Below are 19,420 nucleotides of genomic sequence, written 5' to 3' on the forward strand. Positions count from 1 at the left end.
AAAGGTCAATGTTAATGGGCCCTTTCAGTGCTAAGCCCATCGCATCTGGGATTCCCCAGGGAAGCGTTCTGGGGCCATTATCCTTTAAACTACAAACTTCAAATTAATTATTTAAAATCTCTTCAGACCAGAGCTAATCGAGCTGACTCTTGTGATAAAGTAAAGGGTTCTAGATTTGATTTCTTGCAGCAGAGAATAATTTTCACTTTTCGTAAAGATCGATTAAAAGGCTAACCTCCAAAGTTTAACCAAATACATCCGAATCAAATGTTCATCCCATTACAACCCGATGTTGTAAACGATCAAAAACTGATTCAGTACAGATTTGCTTCAGTTTAGAGAGAAACCAATCACAGGCACCCAACATTTTAAGTCAAAGTCTTGCATCGTCTGATCATCATTCCTGTCCGCCGGCCCGAGTTGATCCTACTGATCGTTCTACGAGCTCCCAGTCTTCCACCTGATTGTCTGTGGAGTTGTTCTGAGAGTCTAAGGTTGCTCACAATTCAGTGGACTTCTGAAGATTAGTCGTGCTATAGCATACAGAGGTATACTAATATGATATGTGATGTTTGTCACAATATGAAATAGTTAATCTTGCTGTATCATGTGTCTATTCTGAGCTATGCAATAATCTCGCATGGATTGGTTTGTATGCAGTTTTCTCCCCAGGTGAGTTAGAGAGTGCATGGTGTTCTCTCTCCTCCCAGAGACTCGACTCTTTTGGTAGAGTTTTCTCTTTCGGCACTGAAGCCCTCGTGTCTTTGCTGCCACTAAAAATAGAACTGAACTTGTACTGTGTGGCGCTTCTGCACCTGAGATTCCTGAACTGACAATAATCTGAATGCACTCCAGTTTTAGTGCATTCCCGCAGTCCGCTCAGTTTGGACTTTGCAAAATCGTCCAGAACGTAATTACAACCATTTTCCTAAATTGCACTGTAGTATCGTTCCTGTTGTGAAAATGTCAAGCACTCGGCCTCACAACCAGCACTCAGGCTTTTTTCTCTTCAGATGTCACCATGGAAACTAAGTGGCTGCCGAGTGCAGCTTCAGTGTCGGATATCTGCATGCTTCTTGAGTTATAGATGTGATTAAATTCCTGATTTTTAAGTTGCACACAAGGACAGGCCTCGACGCTTGCACACTAGCCTCGACTAATGACACTACTTGTTAAAGCTGAAGTTATGCGCTGGAGGAAATTACAAGTTCCAGGTGCGGCTGTAAGTGACAGTTACAACCTGCATTCATCATGAACAGAGAGAGAGAGAGAGAGAGAGAGAGAGAGAGAGAGAGAGAGAGAGAGAGAGAGAGAGACACACTGTGCACTTGTGTGTTGGAGAAAGTTTTGGTTTCATCTTTTGAAGCGACAATAATTAGAATATTATTTTCAGTCTATAATTAATGCCACTTAGGGGTCATCTACTCATCCACACAGAAGGATCTGAATCTTAAATAAGGTGTCAACGTCTTGTGAAGCGGTGGAAAAACGAGCACTCTCATAACACTTATTTTTAGCTCTGATTAAAAGCCTGTAACACCAACTCAGAGTCGTTCTGTATTTTGACTGATTTGACAGGTTGGACGACACCTTGGTTGAGCATTGACAGGAAATGCCATACAGTAGGTTACTAAGAATCATCCTCCGGTACTATTAGCTGTGAAAACCTCACACCATTCAAAATGAAGTACATATATTCCTTACGACGATGCATTCTTTAGATTCTCCCGTATGTCTATAGATCAAATTCACCACAACACATCTGAACGCGGTGCACCATCCTTTTCAAAGAACAGCATTCATCCCGATCCCGAGAAGAGAAAGGAAGACGCTCGTCTCACCGGCACATCTAAAGGTCAGTGTTAACGAGTACGTTCAGTGTGTGTGTGGCGTCCCACAGGGAAGGGTTCTGGGGCCATTATCCTTTTGACTGCAAATTAATTATTTAAAATCTGCACTTTTATGACTCGCGCTGCACTGAATGTGTCACACATTGAAAATGAAATATGCTGTGTGTTAATTCTAACTTGTACTGTACCATGCAGTACTATCATCACGTTTACTTTTTGCATCATTGAAAAGCTCTAACTTGGTTCTGGTGAGTGCGCGGTAACACGACGCATAAAGAGGGTGTGTCTCAAAGGAATCTTTAATAATGAAGACTTTATTTCAGTCTAGTTGCAGAAGAAACCACAGCAATTAAATCAAACTGAATTAATTTCATGCATGTACACAGCTAGAGGTTCTTTCTTTCATGGACTTGTGGTCACCAACACAATAGGCATAAAAAAGATCAATCTGTCCAGAAGATAGTGAACCATTTTGTAAGTGTTTAATAGAGCCAGAATATGTGTGGCTCTGTTTAGGATGTACTACAAACAGACATGAAATAATGACCCTCAGCTCGGGTCTTTTAGACTCCCAGGGTTATTATTTCGAGCAGTCAGGCAGAGTTATTATGAGCTCCAGTAAAAGCTTATTTTTCTGCTTTGTTCTGAAACTGTGGTCAGTGTTTGTGTGTCCAGAGCTTGTTGATCACTGCAGGGACTGAGTGGGCTCAGTCCGTCTGCTCTCTCTGAATGTCAATGTATTCCAGTGGGCCTGGGGGAGTTGGCGGGGGTAATGCCGTTCACGCTTAATTGGTTGACAAATCCGACAAACATGATTGTAAACATCCTGAAAGGGATACCTTGACATTTTGATTTGAGTGTGTGGTCGGGTTTCGCCGTGGCAGCCGGTTGTTTGTGTTGTAGCAGGGGAGAGTTTAGTTTCTCTATTAAACCTCGCTGAACCAAATCACGACTTGGGTGCATTGTAACAGCCCTTATTAAAAGTAATCGCTGTTCAGGGAGCATAAAGAAAATGAAAATATTTGGAGCCCGCTTTGCTTCGTTGAACAAAGGTTTCCTAAACAAGCCCCGTACTTTTAGTACGTCAAAATCACTTTCCACAAATCCCCCAGAGAATAACCGTCAATTCTCCCCATAAAAATGCTTAAGGAAGAAAGAATGATCGGTTTACCACAACTCCTCCACAATTCGGTCTTAATGGAGAAAATCTAACTGACATCAGCCGTTTTATTCATGAATTTCCATCAGGGTCTTATTCATCAGCCTGTGTCAAACTGAATTCATGCATAGTTTAATTGTGGCCATTTTAACTAAAAATGATGATCTGTTGTTTCATGCTGCAGCTTTCTTTGCCAAAATAACTTTTTTTCGTGTTGAACTGTTGCTAATCATCAATTCAACGATGGGCAAGTTTGTGTCTGTCTGCATATAAATAGTTATTATAATGCACAGTAATAGTATATTTATAATGCACAGTCTGAGTCTGTGAGCTCAGAAAGAAAGAGCAGAGCGTTCCAAAGGCTGGAGGGCTGCCTACGCTCAGGCTGCTGTTTCACTCGGGCACTGCGAGAAGTCATGGCTTCAAAGCATTTCCGATCCAAAAAGAAAATAGTCTGGGAAAAAAACCAAAGGAATCTCCAGTGCTCTTGCCTTTTTTTTTGTGAATACAGTAAAATTGCTTTGCGACAAAAAAAAGCTAGTTTGAAAGGGGTGAGGGGACGCAGAGCAAGCCTGAGCAGTTTTGTAAGAGGGAGTTGTATGGCCACTGTTAGAGGAGGTTGGTTCTTTTCAGACGAACCCTCATATCGTATCGTAGATCAATGGATCCTTTAGGTTCGGATTACATGAGAGGGGATGTGTTGTGTACTCATGAGTTTATGAGGGACTCACCTGCTTCATACGTTGTGGCGTGCGCTGTCATACTCCAGGTGCTGGATTTGCGGCCTTTGGTTACCATGACAGCGAACTCGTACATGGTGTTTGGCTTGAGGCCGGTGACTGTGTGGCTCAGCGCTGTGGTGTCTGCAGACTGAAAACAAGGTAATGATGTTGCCCTTCATTACTATTATTATTATTGCACATAAAGATTCTATCTAACCCATCCAAGACTTCAACACTGATAATTAGAAAACCCCCCCAGTACTTCCAAAAACTTTTCTGTTCTCATTTCACACCAGACCTCCACTTGTCCTTGTAGCACTGAACAATTCCTTTTACTGAATCTGACAAGGAGAATAAAGAAGGAAAAGACTCTCTGCCCCCCTCCCAGCTGAGCTGAATCAAGGTGAGCAGACGGTCTGCCCTTGTATAGATTTACTATTTCCACTGTTTTTGAAGCCGAGTTCACATTATTGTCAAAGTTTCTTTGCAGTTCAGAGCTTGAGTGGAAAAGTTAGATCTCAGGGGGGGAACGCTATAAGATGACATCGGTAAAGGCTGTTATTTTGTTTAGACAATAAAAAAGGATTCCAGGTCATGTCTGACTTCAGAAATGCTCTTCTTGAAACTATTGAAGATTTTCTGTCAGCTGGTCATTTTCTCTCCATTTCCATCCATCCATCAGTTTAAGATTAAAAAAGCAGGGGGTAATTAGGAAGTGTACTTTTCCCTCCCTGCTGAGGTGACTGTAACCAAGCTGCATGATTTATTTCATGAAGCAGTGTGGACAAGCCTAACTTTAAATTCCTTCTCAGCTGTTAATCATACAGCAAGTCGTGCGGTTGCTGAGGTAACTGTGGAGTATTAATAAAGTGAACCTGAAATATAAGCAGGGGCAAATATGAGATATGAATGCTTAAAGATGCAGATTAAATATTGGACAAATTATCATTTACTTCCGTTAGCTTACGAAATATGGAGCTTGTCAAAGGTGTCAAAAGTCGAGCCGGGAAAGTTTCGAATCAGGAAGTCACCAAGTCACCAAGTGAGTCCTAAGACGGGGTCAAGGTGTGTCATTTATGTCAGAACCAGGTGAAGGCAGTCAAGGTCTAAATCAAGAACCGAGTTAGCCAGGTATGGTTGCACAGCAGCTAGCAGGTCAGGCTAGTTTAACCATCCGAATGCAGGCAAGAGCTGGGGTAAGTTTCAGGTTAGCACATGTTCCCGTTAAGACCAGTAAGTCCAAGGTGGAACAGGTCAGTCCAAAACTGAGCCTCAAAGACAGGTCTGATGAGAAATCCTAATCTTTGGTCTCAGGGAGGATATCGGGTCCTTTAAGGAGGATAATCCGGTTGGTTACTTGCGCCGTCTGTATTCAAGTCATACCAAACTGAAGTAATAATGGAAAATCCACCCACATTACTGACAGACAGGGACAATGCTTACCTTGTACTTCCCACTGGTGGAGTAGCTGGTCTTCCACTTGACAGAGTAGTAGCGGACCTCAGACGCCTTCTGGTTCTTGGTCATGGAGTTGTCGGCCCAGGAGACGCGGACCGAGTCAGAGGACAGAGCTACTGCTTGGACGCCTACCGGCGGGATCATGGGGGTGCTGGTGTCTGGCATGGGAGTGGGGTACTTATCAAAGAGGTGGAAGAGGTCATCCTCAGAGGGGTCAATGGGGTCTGAGGGGGGCATCGATGGTAACCATGGTGTTTGGGGATAATTAATGAAATCATGGGTGTATTGAAGGATGTGTGGTATACGGAGAAGAGTGGCACAAGCGTTCATTCAGAAAGGAGAGGAACACAATGAATACACAGGATGACATGCAGCAGGCGGTTATGCGATTTGAGGGGTTAGATTGGAGGAGGGTTGATGGAGTTGGAAGTGAAAAACAGGAGAGACAAGAGAAGAACAAAAGCAAAAAAGATAAGAAGACGGTCATTGTTAACAGAACGTGAAGGCTCAGATCCACAGAGGTGCACGGCTTAAACTAAACGCTGGAAGCCAACACCTGCAAATCCAGACCTTTGAGCGTATAAAGATTTTAATCTCCGGCAATATTCTCGACTCCACTTTGAGTTTTTCTCCAACTGCAGTATACACTTCTTCAAACTCATTTTTATAGACTTGCTTTTATGTCATCTTTTCATTTAAGATTTCTACTAATCTCTCCTTTCCTCATTCATTTAAGTGTATTTTTTTTATCTATCTCTTATTTGTTTTTAGCCTTCTTACTGCTCTTAGTATTTTATAATTCCTGCTCCTTGTTAACGCTCAACTCTCCTGCCGTCTGCTGTCTCACTCATCGTACCATCTCTTATTTATCTCGTCTTTTATCCTCATTCTACTTGTGATGTGACGTCGTCCCACCTCCCCTTCAGTCTAATTATTAGTTCTTTTATTTGAACCATTTGTTTTTAGTTTGGTCCATCCGTTTACCTCTGATCCCTCTAAATGCTGTTGTATCTGTCCATCACTTCTTCCTCTCTACATTTGTTTTTATATGTAAAGCACTTTGTAAGCAGTTGTTTTTAAAGGTGCTATATAAATAAAGTTATTATTATTATTATTATGTTAGATGTTTATATCCACTGTATGATTAAGTAGGACTCTTCTGTTTATGCAGCACATAGAGAAAATAGCATGTTAGCAGTCCACATGTACGGCAGCTGCTATGAGCTGAGTATAACTGCCAGCGCATACGTACGAGCAATTGATGTCAAGGCATGCAAATCTCTGCAGCTACTTTCCTGAGTAGAATCTGATCATTAAGGCTGGAAATGAGGGCTGCACAGCGATGGAAATAAGACTTCAGATTTGTGCTTTTGCCTTAATGGCCCATGAAAACAGTTCTTACAAATATAAACCAACATTTGAAGAGCAATATGTGATAGCACGGTATGCTAATGTACCTCATGAATGATGCGTTTCTTTATGTGCAAACAATGATAACATGCTTCACGTTCCAGATCTCCATTATTTATCACATGCAGATGGATTGAGAATTCATCGCATGTGAAGTCTCCTTTTACGGCAAATCCACATGAGAGTCTGAGATACAAGCTTGCCATCTGGCACTATATTGTTTTCCAGGCTTGATATCTGTTCACACAATGTTGGCTTCTGTATATTTGAACAAATGAAAACCCATCTGTGTGGATCTGCGTCTCCAGCCAATCAGAAAGTAGATGCTGCCTTCAGGTGCTTCCAGAAATATAGTAGATTGGCGCATGTTTGTGGGGAACCACACCAACACCACTAAACAAAGAGGAACGTCGACATTTTGGGGGATAAAATGACCACGTGGCAGGACGTGTTGTTGAACTGAAGGAGCAATAATAGAGAGTTTTTTTGGTTTTTGGTCACGTAGCATCTATTCACCCCACAGGAACGTGAAATGTAAAGCTGGAGCAGCACTTGAAGGGAGCAAGAACATGAAACAGACACTGACAGAGAGCTGCAACGAGCCAACAGAGAGAATAAAACATAAAAGTTGCTCTGCTGATTTCCAGCCCTGAGCTCTCTGATCTACGGATAGTCAGACCTATTGGAAGCAGAAACACAGTTAGAGACGGAGACAGATTAAACACAGATTCACTAAAAGGCTAAGAGGAAGGGCAGCTCCGTGAAGGGTGTTTGTGTTGCATTAAGTAGCATGAAATAATGAACCTCTCCCATCCTGGACGAATTCTGATTCTTCCACCATATTTCCCCCTTCAGCAAAATCTTCATTAACAGGTTATCAAATAAAAGTTTTTGGTTTCTGAAGTATCATTTGTGTATTCTAATACATCTGTCAACTTGTGATTCAGAACACTTAGGTTGCTTGCAGGAAATCAGTCTTAAAGACCACAGTGACTAAGATAGCATCAATTATCCTTCAACGACAATCTAACAAGAAAACACATCTGCAAGAGGTGCCAAATCAGCTCACAGGTTAAATGATGTGTCCAAAGAACGGAGGCTATTGCCTGGAGAAGTTGTTAGTTATTCACCACATGACGTCCCCCGACCTCTCATCTCTGTTTCCAATCTTCTTTTTTTTTAACTGCCTTGTCCTCTTAATTAAGGCATGAAAAGTTATCTCAATAAACGCAGCTGACGATCGGAGCTCGGACATTCACTTCATTCTGACTTTTTAAACTGCCGGTTGGACGAGAAATAAAAGCAACAAAAAGGAGAGGCAGGTGATCAGAAGTCCTCTGTTGAAAACCAACGGCTTGAACCAAAGGTTGGAAAAGTTGGCTCTGGCTCCTACTGTAGATGCCAAACAGCTGGCAGACAACAGGCGAGGGGGGGCCTCACGTTAAACTGCTAAACATCATCACAACCTGCTTCAGAGGAGACGATTGTTCCTTCTGTGAAGGTTAAAATGCATGCACACAAGTGACTGACAGCTGGAGGTAAAGTAGCTCTTTGCTAAGGGATGCTCAAGGCTAACGGCTCAGCTCCACCTCCTCGACAGCTCGATTGATCAAAATCAGGTTGGGATGGAATTTCCAGGATGGCATCGTCCATCGATGGGTTTTAAAACGTCTGTTCAGAAACCAGTAGGTGATGTCAGGGAGACTACCTCCATGTCTTATACAGTCAGTGGATGTCGACATGTATGGGTATAAAAGAGACTGCAGACTGGAAATTAGCAAACTGCTATAATCTGGTACGAAGCATCTTTTCTCTGTGAGATTCATTCAGTCGTTTTTGTTAATTAATAAACTCAACAAAGCACCAGCAGAATTCAGAATGCACAGCGTCGACCACAGGAGAAAAAGCATGATAGCATGATTTGAGTCACAAACAGGAGGTCAGGGACAATGTGTGTTTTCTTTTTTCAATTTAAGACCCTGATTTGATATCTTTGCACCTGAACATAAAACACGGGTGGTCTCGAAATTCAGTGCGTGCTGAAGTGACGGCTGCATCTGTCCTGCTCGTCGTGTTGTGTCTGCAGTCTCAACGAGACACCTGAGAGAATCAACACTGACATCTAATGTGCTGCTGTTCAAGAGAGATGTACAGCTGCAGGGGACGAAGCAGACAGAGAGACTGATGAGAGAGAGAGAGAGAGAGAGCGAGAGAGAGAGAGAGGTGTTTGGAGCTGCAGGGCGAGCTGCAGCAGCCGGTGTCGTGGTTAAACTGGTGGTCCAGCATCACAATAAAGCTCAAGTCAGGACAGAATACTAATGAGGATGGAGGACACGCCTCCTCTTCCTCCTCCTCCTCCATGAGTCCCTTATTCTCCAGGCTTTCCTTCTCCATCTGCTCACTTTTGGGCCCTTCTTTACACATTTTCCACTCCACCCTGTTTTTTTTATTTTCTCACTTTCTCCATATCCTGCCTTGCTCCCTCTTTCCCTGTCCTCTCTTACCTCACCTCCTTGATCCCTACATCCTTAAACCCCCTTACATCACACATCTCCCTCTCCTCTTCTGTCTATAACCTTTTCTCTGCATCACTTCCATCTCTGGTCCCCTCTCTCTCTCTCTCTCTCCATCATGTGCTATTGCTCTTCTCCCCCCCCCCCCCCCCCCCCCCTCCTTCTCCTTCCCTCTGTCCCCCTTCGTTGATTAAATGACGGCGAGGATCAGTTCTGTGTGTGCGCTGTGCGGGCGGGGAGGCGAGGCGAGGACGAGGCAGTATATTAACGAGAATCCGAGCGTTAACGAGGCTTTTTTTAAAGCTCTCGTAAAAAAAAAAAAAAAAAAACTCCCCAGCAGCCTGCAGCAATAAAGTGACAGAGAACTCAGCCCGAGCCAGCATGACAAGACAGAACGTGTGTGTGTGTGTGTGTGTGTGTTAGTCACTCTTGATGACCTTGTCAGAATAGAAAAGGGTTTAGTTTCTGCTCCAGCCCTCAGGGTCTCATCTTATCAACTCCTGACTGTCAGTCTCACACTGACTATCACTACATACTCTCAGATACGGACACAGAGCTCCAGGTGTGTCCTTTATGGCTGTAACACTACAGGTGCTCAATTTACATACAGAGTGTTTACATATTTAATTTGAAAGCATGTGTTGACATGAGGCTTGCCGGGGTTCCTGGTGTCACTGATGATGTATGTTTATGAAAACTATACTGCTCATTTTAAAACTCTTATCAGCTCACACACACACTGTTCAGTAAACATCATTTAGTTATTTTCTGTTCAAAGCTTCTTTCCCAAAATGATTTGTGCGAGGATGTTTAAAAAAACCTTAACAGTAATGACAGTGTAGAAACCTTTTTTTGTTGTTTGTTTGCTGCTGTGCATCAGAATAAGTACGATAATTATGCTGCTTCGTTTTAATGCACACGATGAAAGCCCTCAGGTGGCAATAGTTCTGTATGAAAGCCTTTTACAATCCCCTGGAGTGCACAACATGCACACTGTAATGTGGTGCTAAGCTATTTGCACTTCTGTGTAGAGTTGCACGACACCTATAATAATCTGTTTTTTTTATTATTTTGCTGGTAATAGAAGTGCTCAGGCTTCCAATACATTTTCTTCGACAAGATCAATAACTTCATGTTTAAATGTTTACATTGTATTCCTTCACATTTCAGCCATTAAAACAAAACGACACTGACTAAGAGCAGGTCTGCATAGACTCATGGTCAGAAGGCATGAGGTCATTTTATCTAATTAACTCAGGGCTTTCTAATTAATTATTCAAAATTAATCGCATTTGAAGTGCATCACAGTATTTGCCCTAAAAAGCGACACTTCTCAGTCTAAATGGATTTTAGTGGATGAATGAATACAATGCATGCAGTGTTATTTGATCCTCAGGTTCATAAAGTTGTTGGATCATGTTTGAAATAGTTTTTCTGCACAGCAGCTGGAAAGTTGGATCACACGTTGCTATCTGTAGCACATTTTCTAACCCCTTATCTTCTACCACTAATAGTGGTCTACAGTCCAGAGCAACCGATTTAATGAGTGAATTTATACGTTTATCAGACGTTACTAAGACAGTCATTTGGTCCAGTTTGGGCTGCAAACTTCACTGGTTTGTACGTGTCGAGGAGCTAGCGCAGAGCTAGCGCAGAGCTAGCGCAGAGCTACGACAAACGCTGATGTGTGGTGTCTTGTGCATGTTTAGGAACATCTATGCGTCTCCCCTTAGCACAGTGCTTCTCAATTATTTTCTGTTACGCCCCCCCTAGCAAGAAGAAAACTATTCGCGCCCCCCACTCCCCCCCGTGACTATCCATCTCTGCATAACATTTTATCCTTATTAACATTAAAGAAAAGAAAAAAAGAAAGACATATGGTCAAACTTACAAATAACTTTATTAAATCGTGTTTTAAGTCTGTTTTAAACATGTTTAAACTGTAAACATGTTTGACCAACTAATTGCACCATTGCAAAATTAAATCAAATCAATAAATAATATTTAATAATTATAATAACTAATAAACTACAAAAACTAAAAAAATAATAACTAATTTATATTCAGTTCAGCAACATTAACCCAGGAGCACAATATATAAAACACTTGAACCTACAAAACAAAAATGAATTAAACAATTTGTGCTCATTTTTTCTTTCTTTTTTTGATCAAAATGAGGAGGAAGTCAGGTTTAATGGCTACAATGAGCACGTTTTGCAGTGCACAGCTTTTCGAAGCGAGGTTCGAAGCATGATAGTGCAACTCTCAGCTCCTGCTCAATGTTTAGCTGGGACCTGTACTTGGTCTTCAGTGCAGCAACAGCAGAGAAGCCAATCTCACAAAGGTAAGATGTTGCAAAAGGAAGCAGAATGCTTATAGCTTTCTCCCCTAAGAGTGGATACTGCCTCTCTACACTCAGCCAGAATGCACTGAGTGTCTGTGATGTGAACCTCAGTCTCAGTGTGGAGTCAGACGTCATGTCAATGAACTGCTCCTCTTCTGCAGAGCTGAAACCAGTTGGAGCTGGTGCACTGAAAGGGTCTCTCACCCAGTCATACTGGGAACTGTTTTCAGGGAAGTACTTTTTAAAGAATCCAATCAGTGAAGAAATATGCTGCTTAATGTGTGGAATCACTGAGATAGCATCATAGTCATTAGTGTCCACAAATTCATGCAGGTTCTCAAATGAATCGGTGTTTCCTTCATCAAGTTGCCTGCCCCACATTGCAAGCTTTCGGGTGAAAGAGCTAATCTTGTCTGTGACCTGAGGGAGGTGTTTATCTTTCCCTTGAAGCTGTAGATTCAGTTCATTTAGCTTTCCAAATATGTCACTCAGGTAGGCCAGTTTTCCCAGGAAGTTCTCATCACAAAATGTTTCTGCCACTTCATACTTGTGCTCCTGCTCCAAAAACACTCTTATTTGCTCTCTGAGCTCAAAAACTCGGGACAAGACTTTTCCTCGTGACAACCACCTTGCTTCACTGTGATAGAGCACAGCTTGATGTTCAGCTCCCATCTCCTCACAGATGGCAGAGAAGACTCTTGTTTTTAGTGGTCTGGTCTTTATAAAATTGACTACATCTATGATGTCAGTCATAACCTCACTTAATTCAGGGGAAAGTTGCCTGGATGCAAGTGCTTCTCTGTGTATAATACAGTGTGTCCACTCAGCATGAGGTGAGGCTGTCTTGATGAGTGCCCTGAGTCCTTTTCTCTTCCCTGCCATGGTTTGTGCACCATCACTGCAAACACCAATGCAGTTCTCCCACTTTAGCCCATTCTCAGTCAGAAAGGAGTCCAGAATTTTGAATAGCTCTTCAGCTGTGTGTCCAGCATGACAGAGACCATGTCTAATGCTGCAGGCAGTATCAGCTCCTCTGCTATGGTGTGGGGCTTTTTGCACTGCGCAATTTGGTACGCCACCTTATATGATGCTAACAGCGCTCGATGGTTTACTGAAGTAGCCTTCACAAAGCGGGATGACTGTTGGCAATATTCAGCACGTTTTCGCTGAAAAAACTCTAGCGGCTTATCGGCGTGATTGGAGTGTAACGTATTTAAGTGACGCGCTAATTTATTTGGCTTCATGCTGTCCGCTGCGAGCATTTTTAGACACAGCAAACACACCGGTCTTTCCTCTTCTCCAACTGTAGTGACAGTGAAGCCAAGCGCTAAATACGCTTCGTCGTATTTCCTCGTCTTAGCTTTCGGGTGACTTTCTTTTGTCTCATTATCTTTGTCTCTCTCCGCTTTTCTTTTCATCCCTGTTAAAAACTTTTTCATGTTGGCGGTTGTTATGTTGAATAACGGAGGCTTTAGACAGAACGCAGTCGGCGCTTTCTGTTGACTCAACACTGGTAACCAAGGTAACCAGGTAACCAAGGCAAACCTGTTGTCTTGTAAGTCGTAAAATGTTGCACTGTCGCAAACGTGACAGAAGTAACAACAGCGCCACTGCGGCCTACTGTAATGGATGCGCAATTACACTTTATACTAGTACGGCCCAAAAAAAAAGCCCCACTATTTGAGAACCACTGCCTTAGCAGTAGCATTAGCCGCATAAAACGCTCAGTCCATAGCCCCCCCCCCTCATTAAAAATGGGTTTGTGACATCACAAACAGAGCAGATTCAGACCAGAGCAAATGAACCAGAGGTGTGAAGAATGCCCTTTTTAATGCTTGTAAACAATCCTGATGTTTCTAGAACAGCAGACGTGTCTATAAATCTTTATACCTCCATAGTAGTTCTGGTTGGCTCTTTCAGAACTCAGGACACACAGCACTCCAGATGTTCTCCCAGGTTGTATTTGTGTGCGACTCTGTCCTTTAGCACCAAACTTTTTATTCTTTTTCTTCTCTCTTCATCCCTCTCATCTTCTCCTCTCCATCACCATGCCCACTTTGTCTCCTCACTCTCCTCTTTTCTCTCCCTGTTCATTTATTTTTCTTCTTCTTCTTCCGCCTCGCTCCTCCTACCATGAGCTTTTATTAAAGTCCATCAAATGTCTCTCTGTCTGCCGCCCTCCCGCTGCCTCTCCCCCTCCCTCTGAGGCCCTCATTTACCCCCTCTCTCAAACAAACCACAGTCAAAGACAAAGCAGGGTAAAGTATCTACCTTAAAAGTTTCTGCATGAAACATGTATGTGTGATGGCGGTTAAGAGTCGATGTGAGAGCTGAGTGGTCTCTGCTGTATCATCACATCATGAGGGGGTAACAGTCTCATAAATGTGGCACTTTTATGTGAGTAATAAAGGATTTATGCCGGCTGCAGGCTGCTGGCTGAGCGGAGGAGGGCTGGCTGTTTAATTCATAAGAGAAAAGTTGGCTGGGAGTTGGATGTGCTTCATTTATCTCACTTACTTGACTCATAGTCTACAGGAAGAGCTCCCCCCCCACCCAAAAAAAACAAAAAACACACACACACAAGTTTACTGGAACGTCAACATGTGTAATGACATCATATCTAATGCGTGCACAAACACAGCTTTACTCCATGTTAAACACACAGACTCAGGCTGGGAGTGATGTGGGGACATTTTCTTTAGGATGAATATTTCAGGACGCCGCGCTGGTTTCACTGAGATTGAGCGACACCCGTCAGAGTATCACTTTAAAACATTTCCTCCAGAATAATCTACACGCTCAAACCAGAGGTTTCCGTTGCAGGTTTTTCCCCACAGCGTGTACATATTAAAGACGTTTATTCAATCTCTTGAATATTGACGGAAGAAATCAAATATAGGATATCTCTGCTGGGATTTCTAACAGGATTTCTGTGTCTTCCCCCTCGGATGGCTTCGGGGGATAATCCCTTGCTGCAAGTGACAAAAGCAGAACGTTTTATCTTTATCCTCTCTGAGTGGTTCCTACATTCATGAGAGAAGACATTACAACAGGACTCCACTGTTCATTTTCTCCTGCAGAGAAAAAAAAAGGTCCCCAAGCTTTCTGTCATTGGGACAAATCCTCATGCCCAGCCTGAGCTCTTTGGTGCCCACCCCCCCTCAGTTAGACCCCAGGTCGTGAACCAGAGCTCCAGTACGTGGTCCAGGACAGTTTCATGACTACGAGCCCTGAAGGCTGCAGGTGCATTGTGGTTTACCTGCAGCTTGGTGAACAGAGAGAGGAAGAGAAACCTTTATTTCATCACAATGATTTGAGCTCTTCAGAAATGATCACCTGAAGAGGAGCTTCTGCTCTTTATGTTGACAAACTGTAATAAAAAAACAGAGCCAGCACTGACACTGCACACTGGAAATGAACGGAGTTATTAATATGATTGTGGCCACATGAGCGTAGATTCTCTCCGGACTGATGCCACACCTGTGTTTGATCACATCCACACTGTAAAGCAAGCCGGCAGTGATTGGAATCAGTGAGACGTGTGTGTGTGACTGTACCTGTCAGAGATCGAGTGACGGCGCTCTCGTACAGAGGGACTCCCTCTCCAGCATTATTGAACGCCTTCAGGGAAATCACATAGTGCGAGCTGGGCTCTGTGAGAGAGAGAGAGAGAGAGAGAGAGAGAGAGAGAGAGAGAGAGAGAGAGAGAGAGAGAGAGAGAGATGTTTATAGAGAGGGAGTCATTCATCATCGAGGACAAATCAGAGCATTCGCACGCTAAGAGGTAGCTGCTGAGATAATAATCCTACACACAGCTTCTCCTTCTACGGGCCTGAGCGACAGATGAAAGTTTTGCAGCAGCGAGATGGTTGTCATGGTGATTGTTTCCCATTAAAGTTTATTCTTGGGGCTTTTTGAACGTCTGTCTGCTCCACCGACGTTAATACATCAGACACAGCAGCACATTACCTACACTGGGAGAGATCGCTGATGCTAGCAGTGTGACTGACCAGCAGAGGCGCTGCTTGGCAACAGGAAAGGGCCAGGCCAGTATGGGGGCCCCAGGCCAGTATGGGGGCCCCAGGCCAGTATGGGGGCCCCAATGGCTGACAACCACAGCATTACCTCAAAATGTGCACATTTTGCAAATAAGCCTCACATGCATTATTTCTGTGAAAAACAAAATTTGTCAATGAAGTTTAAATAAAAAAGAATTATCCATCTGTGAGTGAAAAAGGAAAAAAGGAAAAGACTAATAATGAACGCTGGTTGGAAGGGTCCCCGATAAATTTTTACCCAAGGCCCCAACAGACCACAGAATGGCCACTGCTGATAAAGGCGGGGATGCCCCCCCCCCCTCCTGCATCACAGTAGAGATGGATGTGGAGCGGATGCATGGAAGAAAATGCCAACAGGAAGTTTGTCACATTTAAACTGGCTGTTAATGTAAATAAACTTCAATCTTCAGAAGTTTGAAATCAATCAGAATCAAATAACTTCAGAATGATGAATCTGACGTGAATCAGCAAAACTTGTTAGAGACTTTTTTTTTTTTTTGAATGATCAAACACGGTTTCTTTTTTCACGTTCCAGCAAGTTGAAATAAAGAAACAAAGGCAGAAGGACATAACTGAATATGATCATATTAAAAGGTCGTCATGCAGCGGCGTGACCCTGCGGCCACACGGCGCCCTGATGCCATGATGCTGCATGTTCTCGGCGTGTGTCGTCAAACCTTCATATGAGTTAAACAAACACGCTCGCTCTGCTCCCCAGACGCTGCAGCATGTGAATTAATGATCACCATGAATTATAGATGCCATGTACATATGTGCACTCGCTCCCATGTGTGCACGCAGCGCAGAGTCTGGATTTCATTTTTTCATTACTCTTCCATTATGAGACCTGAGACGGGAATTTCCATCTGTGGATTTATAAAAAAAAAAAAAAAAATCAAGCAATTTGTTATTGTCTTCTTTGGCATGCAAATTGCTTGTTTGGCACGCTGGGGAGGATGTTTTCTCCTTTTCAACCTTTCACAATTAGATTTCCACCTCAAGCAGCTTTCTTATTAAATTCCTTTTAAATTATTGATTGTAATTAAATGGGGGGATTTCATCATCATAATGAATTAATGCAACAGGGGAGCGCCGCAGTGTCAATATTGGCGCTTTGTTGGCAGCCGACGAAGCTTGCAGTTATGAGGGATGAAAATATCAAATATTGGATTTGATACGCATGTTGGAAATGTGAATCGACTGATTCATCCGCTTGTGTGAAAAGAGAAAATGTTTTAAATATGACGGAGAAAAAGAAGTGCACTAAATCTTCTGCTCAGCCCTGTCGCTCCCTGCAACCCAAAAACACTGAGTCGCTGAGATTTCTCTTTTAGAGACACCAAAAGCTGATAAAATACATGAAGACTACATCTCATGTTTACACATTAAAATAAAGTTAAAATAATCAACAATAACTCGTTTCTAATTAGCATGCTAATTAGTAGCATTCTAGCTGCTTTTTAATCTTTACCCGTCAGTAGGTAACAGGTCAGTCACTTAAAGTTTGGCCTTTTAATTTCAGCTTATTGATATAAAAGTTAGAGTTGTTGAACATGAAATGATGCACTTAATATGACTTGTTTAGTTTGGCATCTTAAGTTCCCCCCCCCCACACACACACACTCTCCTCCACTCGTCTTAGCTTGAAAGCTTTTAGCTCCGGGGGCGGAGACATTGTCCTTTGCCAGACTAATGTTGGCACACTTTAGTTAACTCGTAGCTTAATGTTGAACACAAATTGACCGAGATCTAAAGACACTCATGTTGTATCATCCACATACACAAACAGTATTGTGCCAAGTGTGGACAAATGTGTTTCCAACGTGTGAAATAAAAAAGGAAGTCTGAGAAATGTGTAATCACCGTTTGTAAGAGCCAATATGCATATCATTGATTTGATTACAAATATTTAGTTAAAAATGATGAGCATCTGATTTTCAGTATTTTCATGTTTATTCATAATGTTTAAATAGTTTGTAAGGTCATAATTTAGTCATAAAAATGGTGAAAAGGTTATTTTTTATGTTTCTGAATGTTTCGGTCGTGACATCACTGCGTAGTTAAATGTGATGCATGTGACGTAAGCAGCTGGAGTCAAATCTTAATGGAAGCTACACAGTTTTTTGACCTTCTGTTAAACCTGTATTTTACTTTGACATGTTTTCAGTAAACCTTTCGGAACGAAGGAAAGTTGTCTTGTTTTGCTGCAAATACTGTGAGTTGACTCCAATAAGTGATACAGAGGACGAAGAAAGAGACGGAGTGCCACTACATGATGTGACATAAATCCAGTTCTAACAATAATCCTGTGTCACGTTCATGGAAATCGTTTTCCTCTTTGTTTGCACTCAGCACTTTGCTCCTGAGCTTCCTCACCGAGGTTTTCGATGGAGTAGTATCTCTGCTTGCTGTCCACTCGGACCGTCTCAGCGTAGGGACTTCCCACTCCGTAGCCGATGATGTACCCTCGGACGAGGATGCTGGGGCTGAGGGGCGGAGTCCAGGACATGATGATGCTGTTGGGCAGCGGCCTGACGTGCAGGGAGCTCGGCTGGTCCGGTACCTGACTCTCTGTAGAGACACAAACAATGACAAGTCACACCAACGAAGAAGACGACGGGAGGTCGCACCTCCAGCACGGGCAGTTTTAAAGCTAACCCTGTTAGCAGCAGCAGTAGCAGGTACTTAAAGCAATTGCGCTAACAGATGCTAACCCTATTAGCTGTGTATCACGGCCTAATAAGCCCTGACACTTTGTGTGTTATTCCGCAGCATCAGATTAGATCAGATTAGGGTTCTCTCTGTCCTCAGGGAGAGACGCTTCATATCACTTTATTGAGTGATAATCCATTAAAATGAGATTTGTGTGTCCCTCTGCTGCAGCCTGGAAACACAGTTAGCATGGATGTGTTTGCTTTTTTATCTCAGCAGCTTCCTGCTGACCAGACAACCTCGACTAGAGCTCCAGCCCGAGGTCAGCTTTTCTAATTAGTCTGCTCCAAATGATTAAGAGACCAGATCAAAGAGGTGTCCCAATGATTCTTTCCTTCCTGCCCTCCTTCCTTCCAGTCTTCCTTCATCCTGCCCTCCTTCCTTCCGTTCTTATTTCATCCTGCCTTCCTTCCTTCCTTCCTTCCTTCATCCTGCCTTCCTTCTTCCTCAGTACATCCTGCTGTCCTTCCTTCATCCCGCCTTCCTTTCTTCCTTACTTAATCCTGGCCTCCTTCCGTTCTTCCTTCCTTCCTGCCTTCCTTTCTTACTACATCTGGCCTTCCTTCCTTCCTTCCTTCCTTCCTCTCAGACTTCAGTGCCTGCTGCTCTACAGTTGACTGTAGATTTGCAGTTTTCTGCACTTGTTGTCTGAACATGTAAATGTTCCATTCAGCATCATTGATGCAGTTGTTCCATCTCCTCGCTGTCTGACATGTGGTTCGCTGGTTGAAGAGCGTTTGCCCTTGTCAGCCACATTCTTTAAAGCTGCAGCTTTGAATCTAAGGCCAAACGACCCTCTGACTGTTTAACATCTCCTTCTCTCATCCTCCAAATCAACGAGGTAAAAGTCTTCAGCTTCTCTATTAATCAATAACATTCATCCTGTATCAGGAATATTCAGCTCTTGATTAATTTAAGCTGGTTAAGTCTTTTGTGTTTATCAAAATACAGCAACACATTTCCATACCGTCAAGTCTTTTTCCTTTTTTTTCTTCTTCCCCTCCCCCCCCCCCCCTCCCCCTCCTCCCCCCATGTCTCCCCCGAGGCGAATCTTCCCTCCATCCATCCATCTCAGCGCTCAACTGGTTAAATATTTATGTGAGTGTTGGGACAGAGGAGGTATTTACATGCTGTTGTACAAATCACTACTATCTCCGTCTCTGTCTCTCTCTCTCACACACACACACACACACA

The 19,420-nt window shown here is 43.0% G+C and overlaps 2 protein-coding genes across 3 annotated transcripts in view; both read right to left on the bottom strand.

The window, feature by feature from the left end:
• Positions 1–19,420, bottom strand: part of dcc (DCC netrin 1 receptor) — a 206,087-nt gene that overhangs the window by 44,368 nt on the left and 142,299 nt on the right. For both annotated transcript variants that reach the window (XM_079364542.1, XM_079364543.1), the window contains exons 15-18: positions 17,891–18,085; positions 15,014–15,109; positions 5,175–5,413; positions 3,741–3,879 (exon numbers count right to left, since the gene is read on the bottom strand). In XM_079364542.1, the coding sequence (XP_079220668.1) occupies positions 3,741–3,879; positions 5,175–5,413; positions 15,014–15,109; positions 17,891–18,085 (669 nt within the window). The remainder of the gene's footprint in view (positions 1–3,740; positions 3,880–5,174; positions 5,414–15,013; positions 15,110–17,890; positions 18,086–19,420) is intronic.
• Positions 11,289–19,420, bottom strand: part of mbd2 (methyl-CpG binding domain protein 2) — a 215,052-nt gene continuing 206,920 nt past the window's right edge. Inside the window, exon 7 of the mRNA XM_079364547.1 lies at positions 11,289–11,390. Within this exon, the coding sequence (XP_079220673.1) occupies positions 11,304–11,390 (87 nt within the window). The 3' untranslated portion in view covers positions 11,289–11,303. The remainder of the gene's footprint in view (positions 11,391–19,420) is intronic.

Source organism: Symphodus melops (genome assembly GCF_947650265.1).
Source record: "Symphodus melops genome assembly, chromosome: 16".
Classification (NCBI taxonomy): domain Eukaryota; kingdom Metazoa; phylum Chordata; class Actinopteri; order Labriformes; family Labridae; genus Symphodus; species Symphodus melops.